General features: G+C 42.2%; 1 protein-coding gene across 2 annotated transcripts in view; it reads left to right on the top strand.

Annotated features, from left to right (window-relative positions):
• CHP1 (calcineurin like EF-hand protein 1) overlaps positions 1 to 17,511 on the top strand; it is a 44,889-nt gene that overhangs the window by 1,656 nt on the left and 25,722 nt on the right. The window contains exon 2 of one of the 2 annotated variants that reach the window (XM_032251266.1): positions 11,145 to 11,217. In XM_032251266.1, coding sequence (XP_032107157.1) covers positions 11,145 to 11,217 — 73 coding nt within the window. Of the gene's footprint in view, positions 1 to 11,144; positions 11,218 to 11,285; positions 11,883 to 17,511 lie in introns of those variants that run through there. The other variant, XM_032251267.1, reaches the window with a different exon arrangement.

The raw sequence follows: 17,511 nt of genomic DNA, 5'->3' as shown, positions 1-17,511 counted from the left end.
TAAGTGCTGTTCTCTTCGTGACAAATTCAACTTTCTAGAGTTTTCAAGTTGGAAGGGACATTATCTAGTTCCATCCCTTTTTGGATGGGTTTGCTTCTTTCAGCCTCCCCCAAAAATATGGCCTGTAAGCCTCTCTAAAGACCTTTAATGATGAGAACCTCACCACCTACCAAGGCAGTCCTTTTCACGATTTTGAATGAGCAAAAGTAGTTAGCTCTTTATAATTTGCAGTACTTGTTTGGCCACTGACTTACTCTGACCCTAGGAGTGGAGATACAGGCAGTGTGGATTCAGCAAGCATTTTATTACATTTTGTGGCCATAACTTCTGGCCGCATTTGTAATTAGAACTACTTTAGGTCAAGGGTGACATCAAATTAAAGTATTTATGTTAAAGAGTCACATGGAGAAATAAGGAGAACCAAAGAAAAATAAAGAGTCACATAATGAGAAAGTGTAAACCATAGTGAGCATGCAAAAAGCCATTTTTGCTTCAGAATGAAGGGAGCAGTAATCCCACCCTGGTTTATATATGTTTGACCAAATGGAAAGGCCCTAGATGGCTGTAGTCCTCTGGGATACTTTTACCATGTGGCTTGTGGACAAACAACTAAGTGCTCATGGAAAACTGTTTTCCCTATTGACAAAGAGTGAATAATTTGTGAGGGAGATTCTCACCACAACCAGTGCAAATGTATGTATTGAGCCAGAATGCTTAGTGAAACAAGTGCTTACTGAATTTGTACAGTGTCTGTTCAGTACTGTGCTGGGTACTCAGAGCAGATGGTGACAAAAAAACGCCCACAACCTGGTTGGGGAGATAAGCCCAAGAGAGTTATGATTAGCATCATGACATAAGAAAGCTGAAACTGGCTGGGCTCGGTGGCTCACGCCTATAATCCCAGCACTTTGGGAGAATGAGTCGGTGGATCACGAGGTGAAGAGATCGAGACCATTCTGGTCAACATGGTGAAACCCCGTCTCTATTAAAAATACAAAAATTAGCTGGGCATGGTGGCGCATGCCTGTAGTCCCAGCTACTCAGGAGGCTGAGGCAGGAGAATTGCTTGAACCCAGGAGACAGAGGTTGCGGTGAGCCGAGATCGCGCCGTTGCACTCCAGCCTGGGTAACAACAAAAAAAAAAGAAAGCTGAAACTGTGTGTCACCCACCTTCAGAAATCAGGGAAGAGAGTCTTTGTGGAGGACAGGAATTGGGCCTTGATGCATGTATGAATGGATTAGATTTGGAGAGATTAGCCTAGGGCATTTTGAGTAACTTCCAGGAGAGATCTCCCCTAAGCCTGCTACAAAGTCATTCCTTTGCCTTGGGAACCATCAGTTTATCCAAATAGTGCCCATTATCAGAGTTGGTTTTTCTTTTTCTTTATTTTAGACACAGCGTCTTTGCTCTGTCTCTTAGGCTGCACTACAGTGGCTTGAGCATAACTCACTGCAAGCCTCCAACTCCTGGGCTTAAGCCATCCTCCCACTTGAGAGTCCCAGGTAGCTAGGACTACAGATGCATACCGCCATGCCTGGCTGATTTTTATTTTTTGTAGAGATGAGTTCTCACTATTTTGTCGAGACTGGTCACGAACTCCTGGTCACAAGTGATTCTTAGGCCACCGCAGCCTCCGAGAGTGCTGGGATTACAGATGTGAGCCACTGCACCAGGCCCAGAGTTGTATTTTCAAGGAGTAATTTGGTATGATGCAAAAGAGTTTGAAGAATAAAAACAGATACCTGGAGTGGGTAGAGACGTGATTTGAGGAACTATCAGCAGCACTTTAAGAACAATTATAGGCTGGGCGTGGTGGCTCATGCCTGTGATCCCAGCACTTTGGGAGGCCAAGGCCGGCGGATCATAAGGTCAAGAGATCAAGACCATCCTGGCCAACACAGTAAAATCCCGCCTCTAAAAAAAAAAAAATAATAGCCGGGCGCGGTGGCTCAAGCCTGTAATCCCAGCACTTTGGGAGGCCGAGGCGGGTGGATCACGAGGTCAAGAGATCGAGACCATCCTGGTCAGCATGGTGAAACCCCGTCTCTACTAAAAATACAAAAAATCAGCTGGGCATGGTGGCGCGTGCCTGTAATCCCAGCTACTCAGGAGGCTGAGGCAGGAGAATTGCCTGAACCCAGGAGGCGGAGGTTGCGGTGAGCCGAGATCGCGCCATGGCACTCCAGCCTAGAGCGAAAGTCCGTCTCAAAAAAAAAATAAAAAAAAAATAAAAATAATAATAATAAGACATTTTACTACTTACTCCCTTTGCCAGTAAAAAAATGTAACATAATTGAGGAATGCTAACTTTATATTCATTGTGAAAGCTTTGCATTGGAATTGATGATTACATTTAACCATATTTTTTGTAAATTTAAATGGATTAGAACTCATATGACTAGATTAGCTGGTATTTGATATTTAATGAATAACACTTAAGTGTTTGGAAAAGTATTTGTTTATTTATTTATTTATTTTTTAAAGACGGGGTTTCACTACGTTGGTCAGCCTGGTCTTGAACTCCCAACCTCAGGTGATCCACCTGCCTTGGCCTCCAAAGTACTTGGATTAAATGCATGAGCCACCACGCCCGGCCAGAAAAGTAATTCTTAAATAAGAATTACCTGTGAGCCTCAGTTTCATCATCTGTAAAATTAGAATAATAATAGTGTCTGCTTTATTTGTTTTTTTTTTTTTTTTTTTTTTTTTTTTTTTGAGATGTTTTTTTTTTTTTGCTACCCAAGCTGGAGCGCAATGGTGCGATCACAGGTCACCACAACCTGCTCCTACCAGGTTTAAGTGATTCTTCTGCCTCAGCCTCCTGAGTAGCTTGGATGCCCAGCCAATTTTTGTATTTTTAGTGGAGACGGGAGTTTCTCCATGTTGGTCAAGTTGGTCTGGAACTCTCGACCTCCCAAAGTGCTGGGATTACAGGTGTGAGCTGCCATGCCTGGCAGTAATGCCTACTTTATAGGATTGTTATGACAATTAGATGAATTATGTAAACTACTTAGAATAGTGTCTGGTATAATAAGCTTCATGTGAGAGTTATTTTGAACCATAGATAACAATCATCTTATTGAGAAAATACCATTTGCATGTGCTAGTTATAAAAACTATTGTGTAGGGCTATATAATTGGTGAGGTTACAGCATTTTGTACTTCTATTGTTAGTGGACATTTGATTAGGAATTAAGTACAGATGTTTTGCCAATTTTAAGGAAATAAAACTTTTAAAGGAGTTTTTAACCATTTATGAAACTGTTTAGTCATGATGTGTTTTTGTTTTTTGTTTTTTTGTTTTTGAGACGGAGTCTCTCCCTGTTGCCCAGGCTGGAGTGCAGTGGCACGATCTCCACTCACTGCAACCTCCACCTCCTAGGTTCAAGTGATTCTCCTGCCTCAGCCTCCCTAGTAGCTGGGATTATAGGCACCCGCCATCACGCCCAACTCACTTTTTGTATTTTTAGTAGAGATGGAGTTTCACTATGTTGGTCAGGCTGGTCTTGAATTCCAGACCTCAGGCAACCCACCTGCCTTGGCCTCCCAAAGTGCTGGGATTACAGGTGTGAGCCACCGCGACCAGCCAAGTCATGATGTTTTAACAGTTTAGGAATTGTCTAAGAAATGCTTTCTGTTGGCATATTTGCTAAATTGTCATTGTTCTACCTTCTTTCAGACTTCTGTATTTTCATAAATTAAAGCTCATTTGAATAAAAGGTAAATTGGGGATAAGCCACAAATGTCTTAGGAGTTTCTGTAATCATCACCCTTAATTCACTTAATTGCAGATTATTTTTAGTCTGTACCTTTTGGTGTGTGTCATGTGGTATGAGAAGGGTGTTGTACAGGTTTAGGAAGTAGTACAGGTTGGTGAGGTTTTGTTTGAAAGAGTGTAATAATGATAGAACTAGTTCTAACAGAGTACAAGCCTGGCAAAGGCAATTGCTTAAGAACAAATTCATGGCTGGGCGCGGTGGCTCAAGCCTGTAATCTCAGCACTTTGGGAGGCCGAGGCGGGTGGATCACGAGGTCAAGAGATCGAGACCATCCTGGTCAACATGGTGAAACCCCGTCTCTACTAAAAATACAAAAAATTAGCTGGGCATGGTGGTACGTGCCTGTAATCCCAGCTACTCAGGAGGCTGAGGCAGGAGAATTGCCTGAACCCAGGAGGCGGAGGTTGCGGTGAGCCGAGATCGCGCCATTGCACTCCAGCCTGGGTAACAAGAGCGAAACTCCGACTCAAAAAAAAAAAAAAAAAAAAAAGAACGAATTCATGGCCAGAATGTAAGTAGAAATGCAACTTCAGGCTTCTCGTCCCTCCAAATATAGGACCCTTCTCAACCCTCACCAGCCTGAAGTTTCTATTATTACAGAAATCTTGCTGTTTTCTGCCTCCTATTGAAATGGACATGCACGGATAACTAACACCTTTAGCTGGTTTTGGGTTAAGTGATTTGTAAAGCTCTGTACTTTTCTAGTTCTAGTGCGAAGTTTTATTCTCATTTGATGCCATAAAGGGGTAAGAAGCAATTGTTTGTCACATTAGAGGGGACATGGTGGGAAAGAGACCTTAGGAACTTTTTTTTTTGAGACAGAGTCTCTGTTGCCCAGGCTGCAGTGTAGTGGTGCAAGCATAGCTCACTGCAGCCTCGAACTCCTGGCTTCAAGTGATCCTTCCATCCCAGCCTTTCAGAGTACTGGAATTACGGCTATGAGCCACTGTGGCCAGCCACTGCCTTATTTATTTATTTATTTATTTATTTAGAGACAGCGTCTTTCTCTGTCACCAGGCTGGAGTGCAATGGTATGATCTTGGCTCACTGCAACCTCCACCTCCTGGGTTCAAGCAATTCTCCTGCCTCAGCCTCCTGAGTAGCTGGGACTACAGGCTCGTGCTACCATCCCAGTTAATTTTTGCATTTTTAGTAGAGACAGGGTTTCACCATGTTAGCCAGGATGGTCTGAATCTCCTGACTTCATGATCCACCCACCTTAACCTTCCAAAGTGCTGGGATTACAGGCATAAGCCACTGCACCTGGCCCACTGCCTGATTTTTAATTTTTATTTATTTATTTTTTGAGACAGGGTCTTGCTCTGTCATATCTAGGCTGGAGTGCAATGGCATAATCACAGCTTACTGCAGCCTAAAACTCCTGGGCTCAAGTGATCTTCCCAGCTCAGCCTCCTGAGTAGCTGGGACTACAGGCACATGCCACTATGCCTGGCTAGTTTTTTTTTTTTTTTTTTAATTTTTTGTAGAGATAGGATTTCCCCATCTTGCCCAGGCTGGTCTTAAACTCCTGAGTTCAAGTGATCTGGTCATCTCAGCCCCTCAAAGTGCTGTGATTACAGACATGAGCAACCATGCCCTGCCGGGAACCTTTTTGGGGTGCAAGGGGCAAGGTAGTTCAGAGCATAGAGTAGTTGGAGGTTTATTTATTCAAAAGATAATTGACCCCAGCAACAGCTGCAAAGATAGAAGCTTTTTTTTTTTTAGAGACAGAGTTTCACTTTTATTGCCCAGGCTGGAGTGCAATGGTGCAATCTCAGCTCACTGCAACCTTCACCTCCCAGGTTCAAGCAATTCCTCTGCCTCAGCCTCCTGAGTAGCTGGGATTACAGGCACATGGCACCACGCCCAGCTAATTTTGTATTTTTAGTAGAGACGGAGTTTCTCCAACTCCTGACCTCAGGTGATCTGCCCGCCTCAGCCTCCCAAAGTGCTGGGATTATAGGGGTGAGCCACCGTGCCTGGCCAAGATACAAGCTTTATCTATTTATATAAATTTTTTGATAAACCATTTGAAAGTTGCAGGTAAGGGCCGGGTGCAGTGGCTCACCCCTGTAATCCCAGCACTTTGGGAGGCTGAGGTGGGTGGATCATGAGGTCAGGATTTCAAGATCATTCTGGCCAAGATGGTGAAACCCTATCACTACTAAAAATACAAAAATTAGCCAGGCGCAGTGGCAGGTGCCTGTAATCCCAGCTACTCAGGAGGCTGAGTTAGAAGAATTGCTTGAACCTGGGGGGGCGGAGATTGCAGTGAGTGGAGATTGAGCCACTGCACTCCAGCATGGGCCACAGAGTGGGACCCCATTTCAAAAAAAAAAAAAAAAAAAGGAAGTTGCAGGTATTAGAACTCCACTTCTTCATACTTCTGCATTGTCCCCTAAGTATTGGGATTATTTTTACTATTGCATTACTGTTATCACACCTTAGAAAGTTGATAATACTGCTTAATATTATCATTCACTTCCTATTCAATTTTCTCCAATTATTAGAAGGTAGATTTTGTTTGTTTTATATAATGTTTTTTAAATCCCTCTTAATCCCTAAGAGACTAGTCCAGTTCTTGAAGTCTTCATGTCAGGGGGAATGTTTAGGTGTAGAGTGTTTGGGACACACAGGCCTCAACTTTACTTTATCTAGAGCTACCTTTAGCTGCACTTGTATGCTTTACCTAGGTTATCGGTCTGTTCTTCTGTGTTAAGATTTGGAATAAAGGCAAGGACAAAATAACTTTTTCTCACTCCATTGTCGTTTTTATTCTTTCCTCTGCCATTTCTGCTTGACACTTCTCTGAAATTCCTCTTCTTTGCCCAATGCAGTGATGATAGGAAGATTTCAGGAAGGTTAACAGGGCCTTCTTTTCCTCCTCCTCCTCCTCTTCTTCTTTTTTTTTTTTTTTTTGTGTGTGTGTGTTTTTTGAGACAAGGCCTCACTCTGTCACTCAGGTTGGAGTGCAGGGGTGTGATCATAGCTCACTGCAACCTTGAATTCCTGGGCTGCAACAGTCCTTCTGCCTCAGCCTCCCAAGTAGCTAGGTGTACAGGCATGCACCACCATGGCCAGCTAATTATTGATTGATTGATTGATTGATTGATTCATTCATTCATTATAGAGATGGGGTCTTGTTTTGTTACCCAGGCTAGTTTTGAACTGGCCTTTCTTCAGGGGATCCTCCCACTTAGCCTCCCAAAGTGCTAAGATTACAGGCATCAGCCACCGCCTTCAGCCAAACAGGGTCTTTTAAATAATCTTTCAACAATTAAAAATGATTATTTGCCTATGCCAGTGGAGAAAAAACAGCTTCATTCAAGACATGTTTACATGCACAACTTCTCTGAGAGTAGCTGTCAACTCCTGATACTTCCTTCGGGTTACCAAGAATTGTGCAGGTTTTGGGCACCTGTCTGACTGGCTTAGAGCCTTCTGGGGGAAATAGTTCACTGGAAACATGATCTGCCTTCATTCTTCCTGGTTCCATACCTTCCTGCACATGGATTGTGTAGTTCCTTTACAGATAGATTAGGGTTGTTCTGAGATTGCTTTATATTCTTTGTCACAGTGAATTTAGCACCTAAATTAAAGCCTTTTCTCCTTTTTGTTAACAAAACTCCTTGTAACCATATCATTATGTTTCTAAAATTAGTTCTAAAATTTTGGAGTTTAGATATGACCATATTGATTAATATTAAAAGTCGACATTTGGTTGTGTGTTTCTTTGCCGACTCCCATATAGCCCAGTTCATCCTGGAAGACAGTAGTTTTATGATTGTTTTGGCTACTTATTTGCATTATTTATTTTTAACATATTAGTACTTTGTTGTTGTTGTTGTTTGAGTCTCACTCTGAAGTGCAGTGGTGAGATCTCAGCTCACAGCAACCTCCGCCTGCCCAGTTCAAGCAATTTTCCTGCCTCAGCCTCCTAAGTAACTGGTATTACACCACCACACCAGGCTTATTTTTGTATTTTTAGTAGAGACGGGTTTTCACCATGTTGGCCAGGCTGTTCTCGAACTCTTGACCTCAGGTGATCCATCTGCCTCAGCCTCCCAAAGTGCGGGATTGCAGGCTTGAGCCACTGCGCCCTGTCACATTTTGAATTTAAGCAGATGTAAACTGGTGTTATACTATAGGAGGTTTCAGTGCACAGTTACTTTAGATAATATTGATTAGAAAGATGTTTAATGGCTTATTTGTGGCTTTTTTTGGTTTAAAATAATTTTATTTTTTATTTTTGTAAAGATGGGGTATCACTCTGTTGCCCTGGCTGGTCTTGAACTCCTGGCCTCATCCTGCCTGAAAGTGCTGAGATTATAGGCGAGAGCCATTGTGCCTGGCTCTCATTTGTTCATTGAAGGGGTTGGATTAGGTAACATTTCTTCCAATTTTAAAATTATATAAATGGGATTAAGAAGGACTCCAAAGCAATATAGAAAAAGTGTGAATTACTAAATGAAAACCAAGTTATTACAACTTTGTAAACTATGCAAGTAACTGATACTAGATGACGTGAAGAAATGAAAATGGCAGTGTTGGGATTGTGAACAAATTTTGTTTTTTTCAAAAAGTCTTTTGGGAAACTTAGTAATTCTTTAACTGACTTATTTTTGCTTAACTAAAGGGAACATCATTACAAGAGTAGCCTTTGAGGCCTGAGACCAGAGCTGGGATAGACTGGCCAAGTTCTTAAAGAAAACGGTTGTAACTAGCAGAGTCAGGAGGGAAATGGAGAGTAATTAGTGCAGCAGTAATACTTGTGCCTTCAGGCTCAGAATGTAAGCATGATGCTGATAATAGCTAACCTGGACTGCTTGCCATGTGCCAGGCTCTTTGCCAAGCACTTTCCTTTCATTGACTGGTTAGTTTGCCCTACAGTCCCATTCACTTACCCCTCTCTGGTAAGCCGTGGTGCTAGGAATGGAATCAGAATCTGTCTGCTTAAACCTCACAAGTGTGTACACTTTACAGTGATCCATTTATACCTGCCTGGCTGGCAAAACGGTCCACAACTGCCTCCTTAGTGGCTGGATCCCTGCTGGCTCTGCCTCGGATGGAAATGCTTTTGCCTTCTCTGCTCAGTGATCAGCTTAGAGTGCTAGGACAGAACAGCCCAGCTTCAAGGGTGAAACCTAATGCTGAAGAATTCACAGCCTCACCTAGTGTGTCTTCTTACCCCAGCTCTGGGCCACTCACTTCTTGCTTGTCCCTGTTTACTTTGTCCCATTGTTGCCAACACTGGTAAATTTTTGTTTCATGAGCTGAGGGAGGAGGACAGCTATCGGAACTACTTTGGTCACCCGTTTAAATGTCTGAAGGTACAGCCTAGGACAAAGTCCACACCTGTCACACCCTTTTAGGATGTTGTCTTTTCTCCTCTGATAACTCTGTTTGTTGACCTTCTCTTACTTCCAGTCTACCAGGAGACTAAACTATTTCCCAGAAAGGCCTTTTTAACTTTTTAGTGTTATTGTGTACCTGCCATTATTACATCATTTTAATTGTCAACTTGTACCTTGAGTTTATGGACTAAATCCAAAATGAGGAGCAAAATAGCTTTCTGGTAGATGTCATTTGATGATCGCATGATCATTTTACACATTTGCCTAATTTGCTTCCTTGGAGCCAGTTCCCTTCCTGGGAACTCAGTGAAGCTCATGCAATCACAGAAAAGAGGCTGATCTTTTACCCAAGGGTCCATCCTGAGGGAAAGCCTCTAATGCTTGGTATAGGAGCAAATAGATTTGTAAAACAGAATCTGTTTAATGTACCCCAGTCAAACATTCTACGCACAACACCTACCTCGCAGTACACCCTGAAATAGCAAACACATCATAGGTATTTTTTCAATCAAAACATGCATTTTTAGCCGGGAACTGTGGCTCATGCCTATAATCCCAGCTACTCGGGAGGCTAAGGCATAAGAATTGCTTGAACCCAGGAAGTGGAGGTTGTAGCGAGCTGAGACTGCGCCACTGTAGTCCAGCCTAGGCGACAAAGTGAAACTGTCTCAAAAAAATAAAATTTAAAAAATTAGTAAAATAGGCTGGGCATGGTCACTCATGCCTGTAATCCTAGCACTTTGGGAGGCCAAGCTGGGTGGATCACGAGTTCAGTAGTTCAAGACCAGCCTGGCTAACATAGTGAAACTCCTTCTCTACTAAAAATACAAAAAATTAGCCAGGTGTGGTGGCGGGCACCTGTAATCCCAGCTAGGAGAGGAGGAGGCTGAGGCAGGAGAATTGCTTGAACACGGGAGGCAGGAGGATGCAGCGAGCTGAGATTGTGCCGCTGCACTCTAGCCTGGGAGACAGTGTGAAACTTCATCTCCAAAAAAAGTGAAATAGGCCAGACATGGTGGCTCATGTCTGTAATCCCAGCAGTTTGGGAGGCCGAGGGGGGCGGATCACCTGAGGTCAGGAGCTCAAGAGCATCCTGGTCAACATGGCGAAACCCTGTGTCTACTAAAATTACAAAATTAGCTGGGCATGGCAGTGGGCGCCTGTAATCCCAGCTATTTGGGAGGCTTAGTCAGGAGAATCGCTTGAACCCGAGAGTTGGAGATTCCAGTGAGCTGAGATCGTGCCATTGCACTCCAGCCTGGGCAACAAGAGTGAAACCCCATCTCAAAAAAAAAAAAGTAAAATAAAATAAAAACACATTTTCTTAGCCTCTAAGTCAGGGCATTGAAATGTGAAAGTTTCACAGTTTCCTTTTAAACTAAATTTGGGCCAGGTGTGGCAGCTCATGCCTATAATCCCAGCACTTTGGGAGGCCGAGGCAGGTGGATCACCTGAGGTCAGGAGTTCAAGACCAGCCTGGCCAACATGGCGAAACCCCATCTCTACTAAAAATACATAAAATTAGCCGGGTGTGGTAGCGGGTGCCTGTAATTCCAGCTACTCCAGAGGCTGAGGCAGGACAATCGCTTGAACCCAGGAGGCGGAGGTTGCAGTGAGCCGAGATTGTGCCACTGCACTCCAGCCTGGGTGAAAAGAGCAAAACTTTGCCTCAAAAAAATAAACTAAAAAACTATACATACAGAAAAAGAAGGAAAAAAGCACTAAATTTGGCTTTGTTTTGTTAAATCTTAAACGTCTGACATTCAATATAGTCTTATTAAGCCTAGATTTCATTCTTGAGATTGAATTTTGATTGCCTTTGATTTAGTTTGTTTTCTGACTCCTTTCATTCTTTAGCTTTTAAACTTTCTGCTTTAACAGTCTCAAGATAAGAGTTGCTACATCCCCGTCTTACTCATTTTTGAAGCTTTTGACAGCAGGGGGTGGGTTCAGTGTCAAGGAGGGCTGCTCCCCCGCCCCCCTCCCCCGCACTAATTTTGTGCTCTTTAGTTTCCCACAGTCAAATCACTCGCCTCTACAGCCGGTTCACCAGCCTGGACAAAGGAGAGAACGGGACTCTCAGGTAGGCAGTGTTTTTATTTTCTTCACAGAAACCAGAAACTCTCTGGCAGTGTCTGCATGGCTGCCTTTATCCCCAGGGCAGACAGGATAGTCATCCAGCATGCAGATAGCAGGGACCATTTCTCTACTGGTCTTTGAGCATCATTGATCCACAAGGGAATTAAATCAACAAAACAGTGACAATGAAGAGTATTACCGGGTCCCTGTTGGTCTATTCCAACTCCCCTTAATTTAGGTGGCCATTGTTCTAATCCTAGGAATGTATTTTCAAGATTTCAACTCTCTCAGCTTACATTTTCCCATAATCCTTTCCCAAACATTGGCTTTTAGGAAGTTGACCCATAGCAATCCCAGGTTGTCTAGGTTTTTTGTCTTCTCTGATTTCCCAACTCATAACCCTAAGGTGCATCATGTATATTAATGTTGGACAGAATGGTCAATATTTTAGTCTAGAGCCGTGGTTCTCATCTGAGAGCCATTTTGCCACCTGGGGCAAAATGTCTGGAAACATATTTAATTGTCATGACTGGAGAACACCACTAGTGTCTGGTGGGTTGTGGCCAGAGATGCTGCTAAACATCCTGCAAAGCACAGGACAGCCCCCATGACAAAGAATTATTCTGGTCTAGATGTCAGCAGTGCCAAAATTGAGAAACTTTGGTCTGGGTAAGTACATGATATCAGAGTGATGTAATGTTATACTGTTTTATGTTTGTAATTGTCTTAACATAGTCAAAATTTTGTATCATTATCTCCCACGCTAACTCTCAGTAGCAACCTTATTTATACTGTGGTTCTTCATCTTTGATTAACTAGTGTGTATTGAAGCTGTTTGCCTTCCTTTTGGCTGGCATCAGGCAGTTTAGGACTTCTTTAGAAAGCTTCCAGCACAGGTGTTGGATGTAGCATAAAGGGGGAAGGAATACAGTTGCTAAGCCTTTGGACATAGTCATCACCCCAAATGGAAACCCCATACTCATTAAGTATGAGTTTAAGCATATCAATTAAGCATACCTATTTCCTGCTTCTGTCATCCCCTGACAATCAGAAATCTAACTTCTTTTTCTCTCTGGATAATTCATATAAATGGATTTATGTGGCCTTCTTATAACTGACTGCTTCCACTTAACATGCTGTTTTCAAGGTTCATCCATGTTGTAACATGTACCAGTACTTCATTCCTTTTTATGGCTGAATAAATAGTCCATCATATGGATATGCCGAATTTGTGCATCCATTCAGCAGTTGGTAAACATTTGCATTTACACCTTTTGAGTACTGTGAATAGTGTTGCTTTGAAGATTTTTGGGTACACATATGTTTTAATTTCTCTTGGACATATACCTACAAGTGGAATTGTGGGTCATATAGATTGTCTTTTCACTCTCTTTATAGTGTTCTTTGAAGTACAACAGTTTTTAATTTTGATGAAGTTTAGTTTCTTTAATATTTCTTTTGGTGCTTGTGCTTTTGGTATCATATATAAGAAACCATTTTCAAATCTAGTGTCCCAAAGCCTTAGCCCTATATTTTCTTGTAAGGGCTTTATAGTTTTAGCTATTACATTTGGGTCTTTGGATTTATATTGAGTTGGTTTTGTATATGGTGTGAGAGAAGAGGCTAACCTCATTTTTTTTGCATGTGGATATCCACTTGTCCCAGCATCATTCGTTGAAGACACTTAGAAAACTTTGTGAATTTGCACTTGAAAAATAACTGGACTAGAAATCTCTATTTGTGATTTCAGGTCCAAAACTTAAAAATTCCTTTGAGTATATATTTTCCTCATTAATTCAGACTTAACCACCATAAAGTATTATAATACTTTATTATATATAGTAAAGATATATATAATTCACGTTCTGAATTCTTTTCTTCTCTGTAGAAAGTGGGTGGTTTCTAAATGTGTGTGTTTTTATCATGTTTGCTGTATGCTGGAAAACGGTGGAAAAGTTTTTTTTTTTATGAGCTATTTCTTGTTAGAAAGGTTGAACACTTTCCAGGTGTCAGTGTTACCTGCTCCTTAAGATCTAAGTAAGGGCCAGATGTGGTGGTTTATGCCTGCCTGTAATCCAGCACTTGGAAGGCCAAGGCAGGTGGATCACTTGAGGCCAGGAGTTTAAGACCAGCCTGCCCGACATGGCAAAACACCATCTTTACTAAAAATATAAAAGTTAGCTGGGTATGGTGGTGCATGCCTGGAATTCCAGCTACTTGGGAAGTTGAGGCAGGAAAATTGGCCTGGTGAAATGGCTCATGCCTTTAATGCCAGCACTTTGGGAGGCTGAGGCGGGTAAATCACCTGAGGTCAGGAGTTTGAGACCAGCCTGGCAAACATGGTGAAACCCCCATGGAACACTAAAATTAGCCCCCCAGGAACACCAATAAGGACTAATTATTAGTGTTCCTGGGAGTCTAATTTTGTATTTTTGTTTCTACTAAAAATACAAAAATTAGCTGGGCGTGGTGACATGTGCCTATAATCTCAGCTACTCAGGAGGCTCAGGCAGGAGAATCAGCTGAGCCCGGGAGGTGGAGGTTTGCAGTGAACCGAGATTGTGCCACTGCATTCCAGCCTGGGTGAGAGAGTGAGACTTTGTCGCAAAAAAAAAAAAAAACAAGAAAAGAAAAGGGAAAAAAAAAAAACAATGTTAGCTGGGAGTGGTGACCCATGCCTGTAATTCTGAGGCTGGAGAATCGCTTGAACCTGGGAGGAGGGGATTGCAGTGAGCCAAGATCATGTCATTGCACTCCAGCCTGGGAAACAAGAGGGAAAATTTGTCTCAAAAAAAGAAATGAAAAGAAACCTCACCTGGATTTTGTTCCTATTTTATAAACTATTTCCTCTCCTCTTTATTTTTATTGATCGATTGATTGAGATAGGGTCTCACTCTATTACACAGGCTAGAGTGCAATAGTGCAATCTCAGCTCACTGTAACCTCTACCTCCCAGGCGCAAGGGATCCCGGCTACTGTAGTCCCAGCTACTTGGCTAGTTTTTGTATTTTTTTGTGGAGATGGGGCTTCACGATGTTTCTCAGGCTGGTCTTGGCCTCCTGAGCTCAAGGAATCCACCTGCCTTGGCCTCCCAAAGCGTTGGGATTACAGGTGTGAGCCTCCACACCTGGCCTCTTTATTTCTTCTTTATGGCATTTCTGTTGGTTGGCTGTTGGACCACCATGGCTCAACTTTTGTATTTTCTGGCTCTTTGACGTTTCCTTTGTTTTCTGCAAGATATTATTGAATTTATGTTTGAATCCTTTTGATGCACTTTTTATTTTTTTAAGTCCACAATCATATTCTTAATTTATAAGAACCTTTCTTGTTCTCTGACCTCTGCTGTATCATAGTAGCTTATTTTTGTTTTACAGGTGCAAAAACTTATGAAATGTCTACTAGATTACTTATTAGATTCCTTATTAGTGCTTATTAGTCCTTATTAGTGTTCCTGGGGGGCGCTAATCTCCCATACATGGCTGAAGCCCTGCTCAGGTAGATCTTTCAGTTTCTTTCTGTAACAGTTCTCCATTATATTGTTTTTTAATCTTGAGATGGGTGCTGGGAGCAGTGGGCAGATGCCCCCCCCCTTTTTTTTTTGAGATGGAGTCTCCCTCTGTTGCCTAGGCTGGAGTGCAGTGGTGCAATCTCAGCTCACTGCAACCTCCACCTCCTGGGTTCAAGCGATTCTCCTGCCTCAGCTTCCTGAGTATCTGGGACTACAGGTGTGCACCATCATCCCCGACTAATTTTTGTATTTTTAGTAGAGATGGGCTTTCACCATATTGGCCAGACTGGTCTTGAACTCCTGACCTCAGGGAATCTGCCTGCCTCGACTTCCCGAAGTGCTGGGATTACAGGTTTGAACCAGCTTGCCCAGCTATATGATCCATTTAATTTAAAATACCGATTAAATAGCTAATGGAAATTATTGTCATTGCAGTGTTAATAAATATATTGTACCATATGATTAACCTCTGTCATACTACTTACACATGGAAAGCTGTGTTTTTTGAATTGACTGTGTTCTAGTGGGTATGTCCTATTAACAGATTTTAATCTCTTCATTATGTAAATTATCTAAAGCAACAACCTGTGGGTGCTTGAGATAGAAGTTACCTGTGAGGCTGAATCTCTATGTAAGAGAAGAGACTTGTGCAGTGAAGTCGAGCAGTGTAGAGGGATGGCATGTCTGGTTACTAACAGTCTCAAAACTCTGGTTTTGGCTGGGTGCAGTGGCTCACACCTGTACTCCTAGCTACTCGGGAGGCTGAGGCAGAAGAATTGCTTGAACCTAGGAGGTGGAGATTGCAGTGAGCTGAGGTTGTGCCACTGTACTCCAGGCTGGGCAACAAGAGCGAAGCTCCATCTCAAAACAAAAGCAAAAAAAAACTCTGGATTTTCAGAGCATCCCTGTGCCTTGAATGTCTGGAAAACCACTCCCCATTGGGAATTTCTTGGCCACAAAGAATGCCATTGTACATGGCTCTGTTCTTAGACTTCACTACTACCAGCGATACTGTCTTTTTCTCAAAAAATCTTCAAGGAAGGTTTTCCTAGGTATACCATGAGACAGAATATAATGTTGATATGTTTTTTAGTGAATGCATACAAATCTATATTTCAGATAGTTTTTTTTTCTTTAAAAATTTCAGAAAATTTATTTCATTTTTGTGGAGAATGGTGTCTCGCTATATTGCCCAGGCAGGTCTTGAACTCCTGGGCTCAAGCTGTCCTCCCCGCTCTGCCTCCCTAAAAGCTGGGATTACAGGCATGAGCCACAGCGCCCGGCCAGGTGGATTTTATGCTTGTGGTTTTTTTAAGCCAGTTTGGAGTATTTATTTTTTTCTTTTTTTTTTTTTTTTTTTTTTTGTGAAATGGAGTCTCACTCTGTCGCCAGGCTGGAGTGCAGTGGCGCGATCTCGGCTTAGTGCAACCTCCTCCTCCCAGGTTCAAGTGATTTACCTGCTTCAGCCTCCCGAGTAGCTGGGACTACAGGCATGTGTCACCACCACACCTGGCTAATTTTTGTATTTTTTAGTAGAGACGGAGTTTCACCATGTTGGCCAGGCTGATCTTGATCTCTTGGCCTTGTGATACCCGCCTGCCTTGGCTTCCCAAAGTGCTGGGATTACAGGTGTGAGCCACTGTGCCCAGCCATATATATATTTTTTCTATTAGGTATGTGTAGATGGGCAAATTTGAGAAGGTAAGTTTTAGGGAAACTGCCCAGATCTCCATTCTGCTATAAAGCAACCAGTAATAATAACTTGTTTGTATATTATTTAACAGTTGACAAATTATTTTTTATACTCTTTCTGTTTTGAAACAGGGTCTCGCTCTGTCACCCAGGCTAGAGGGTAATGATGTTATTACGGCTTCTTGCAGTCTTGACCTCCTAGGCTCAAACAATCCTCCCACTTCAGCTTCCCAAGTAGCTGGGACTACAGGCATGTGCCACCATGCCCAGCTAATTTTTTTTTATTTTTTAAATTTTTTAGATATGTGGCCTTGCTCTGTTTCCCAAGATGGTGTTGAACTCCTAGCCTCAAGCAGTCTTTCCACCTTGGCCTCAAAGTGCTGGAATTATAGGCTGAGCTGCCATGCCCAGCCCTCTTTCTTTTTAACTTTAATACTTTCAGTAATATTCCCTCGATTTGGGTGACTAGAACATATTATGTATACAATCTAAATTCTAAGACTAGATTTAAATAGTATCAAAGGACAGGTCCTTATTGACATGGGAAGTCCAAGTCTACACCCCTTTATTGAGACTGAAGTTTAGGCTAGGCTGTGCAACCACTGCTTGATACTAGACTTGGTATTTAAACTGTGCCTCTTCGCTGAAGTTTCTTAAGCTTGTTAGACATTAAACTGAGGTATGTAGCCATGCAATTCAAATCAGCCTTAGTCTTAATTTAAAAGGGAGTAGTTATTGTTTTTTGACCTCTGTCAGACAAGAGGAGCTATGTTTTGATGATAGGGTAGACTTTGTATTACAGAATAAATTATGTAATAAAAGCTTAGTACATGTTTGTTCAATTAATAATCAGGACCTTGTTAATTGTCTATTTCATCATCTTGAGCAATCCAGTTATCTTACGAATGGCTTCTTCTAGTTCATTCATTGATAAAAAATTATTACCATGAATGGTCAAGACAAACTAGAATCCAGGGTTATTGTTCCAGAGCTTTGTGTTCAGTCCACTGGATCAGCTTCTCCCTGTGTCACCAAATGTGGTGGAGATGAGCTTGCTGATTTAAGTAAGTACCATGTAAAGGTTAAACCACAAGAGGA

The sequence above is a fragment of the Sapajus apella genome, unplaced genomic scaffold, assembly GCF_009761245.1.
Source record: "Sapajus apella isolate SASKATOON/1434 unplaced genomic scaffold, GSC_monkey_1.0 scaffold74, whole genome shotgun sequence".
Taxonomy (NCBI): Eukaryota; Metazoa; Chordata; class Mammalia; order Primates; family Cebidae; genus Sapajus; species Sapajus apella.
The sequence above is the reverse complement of the archived record's forward strand: the minus strand, read 5'-3'. Positions and strand labels throughout refer to the sequence as shown.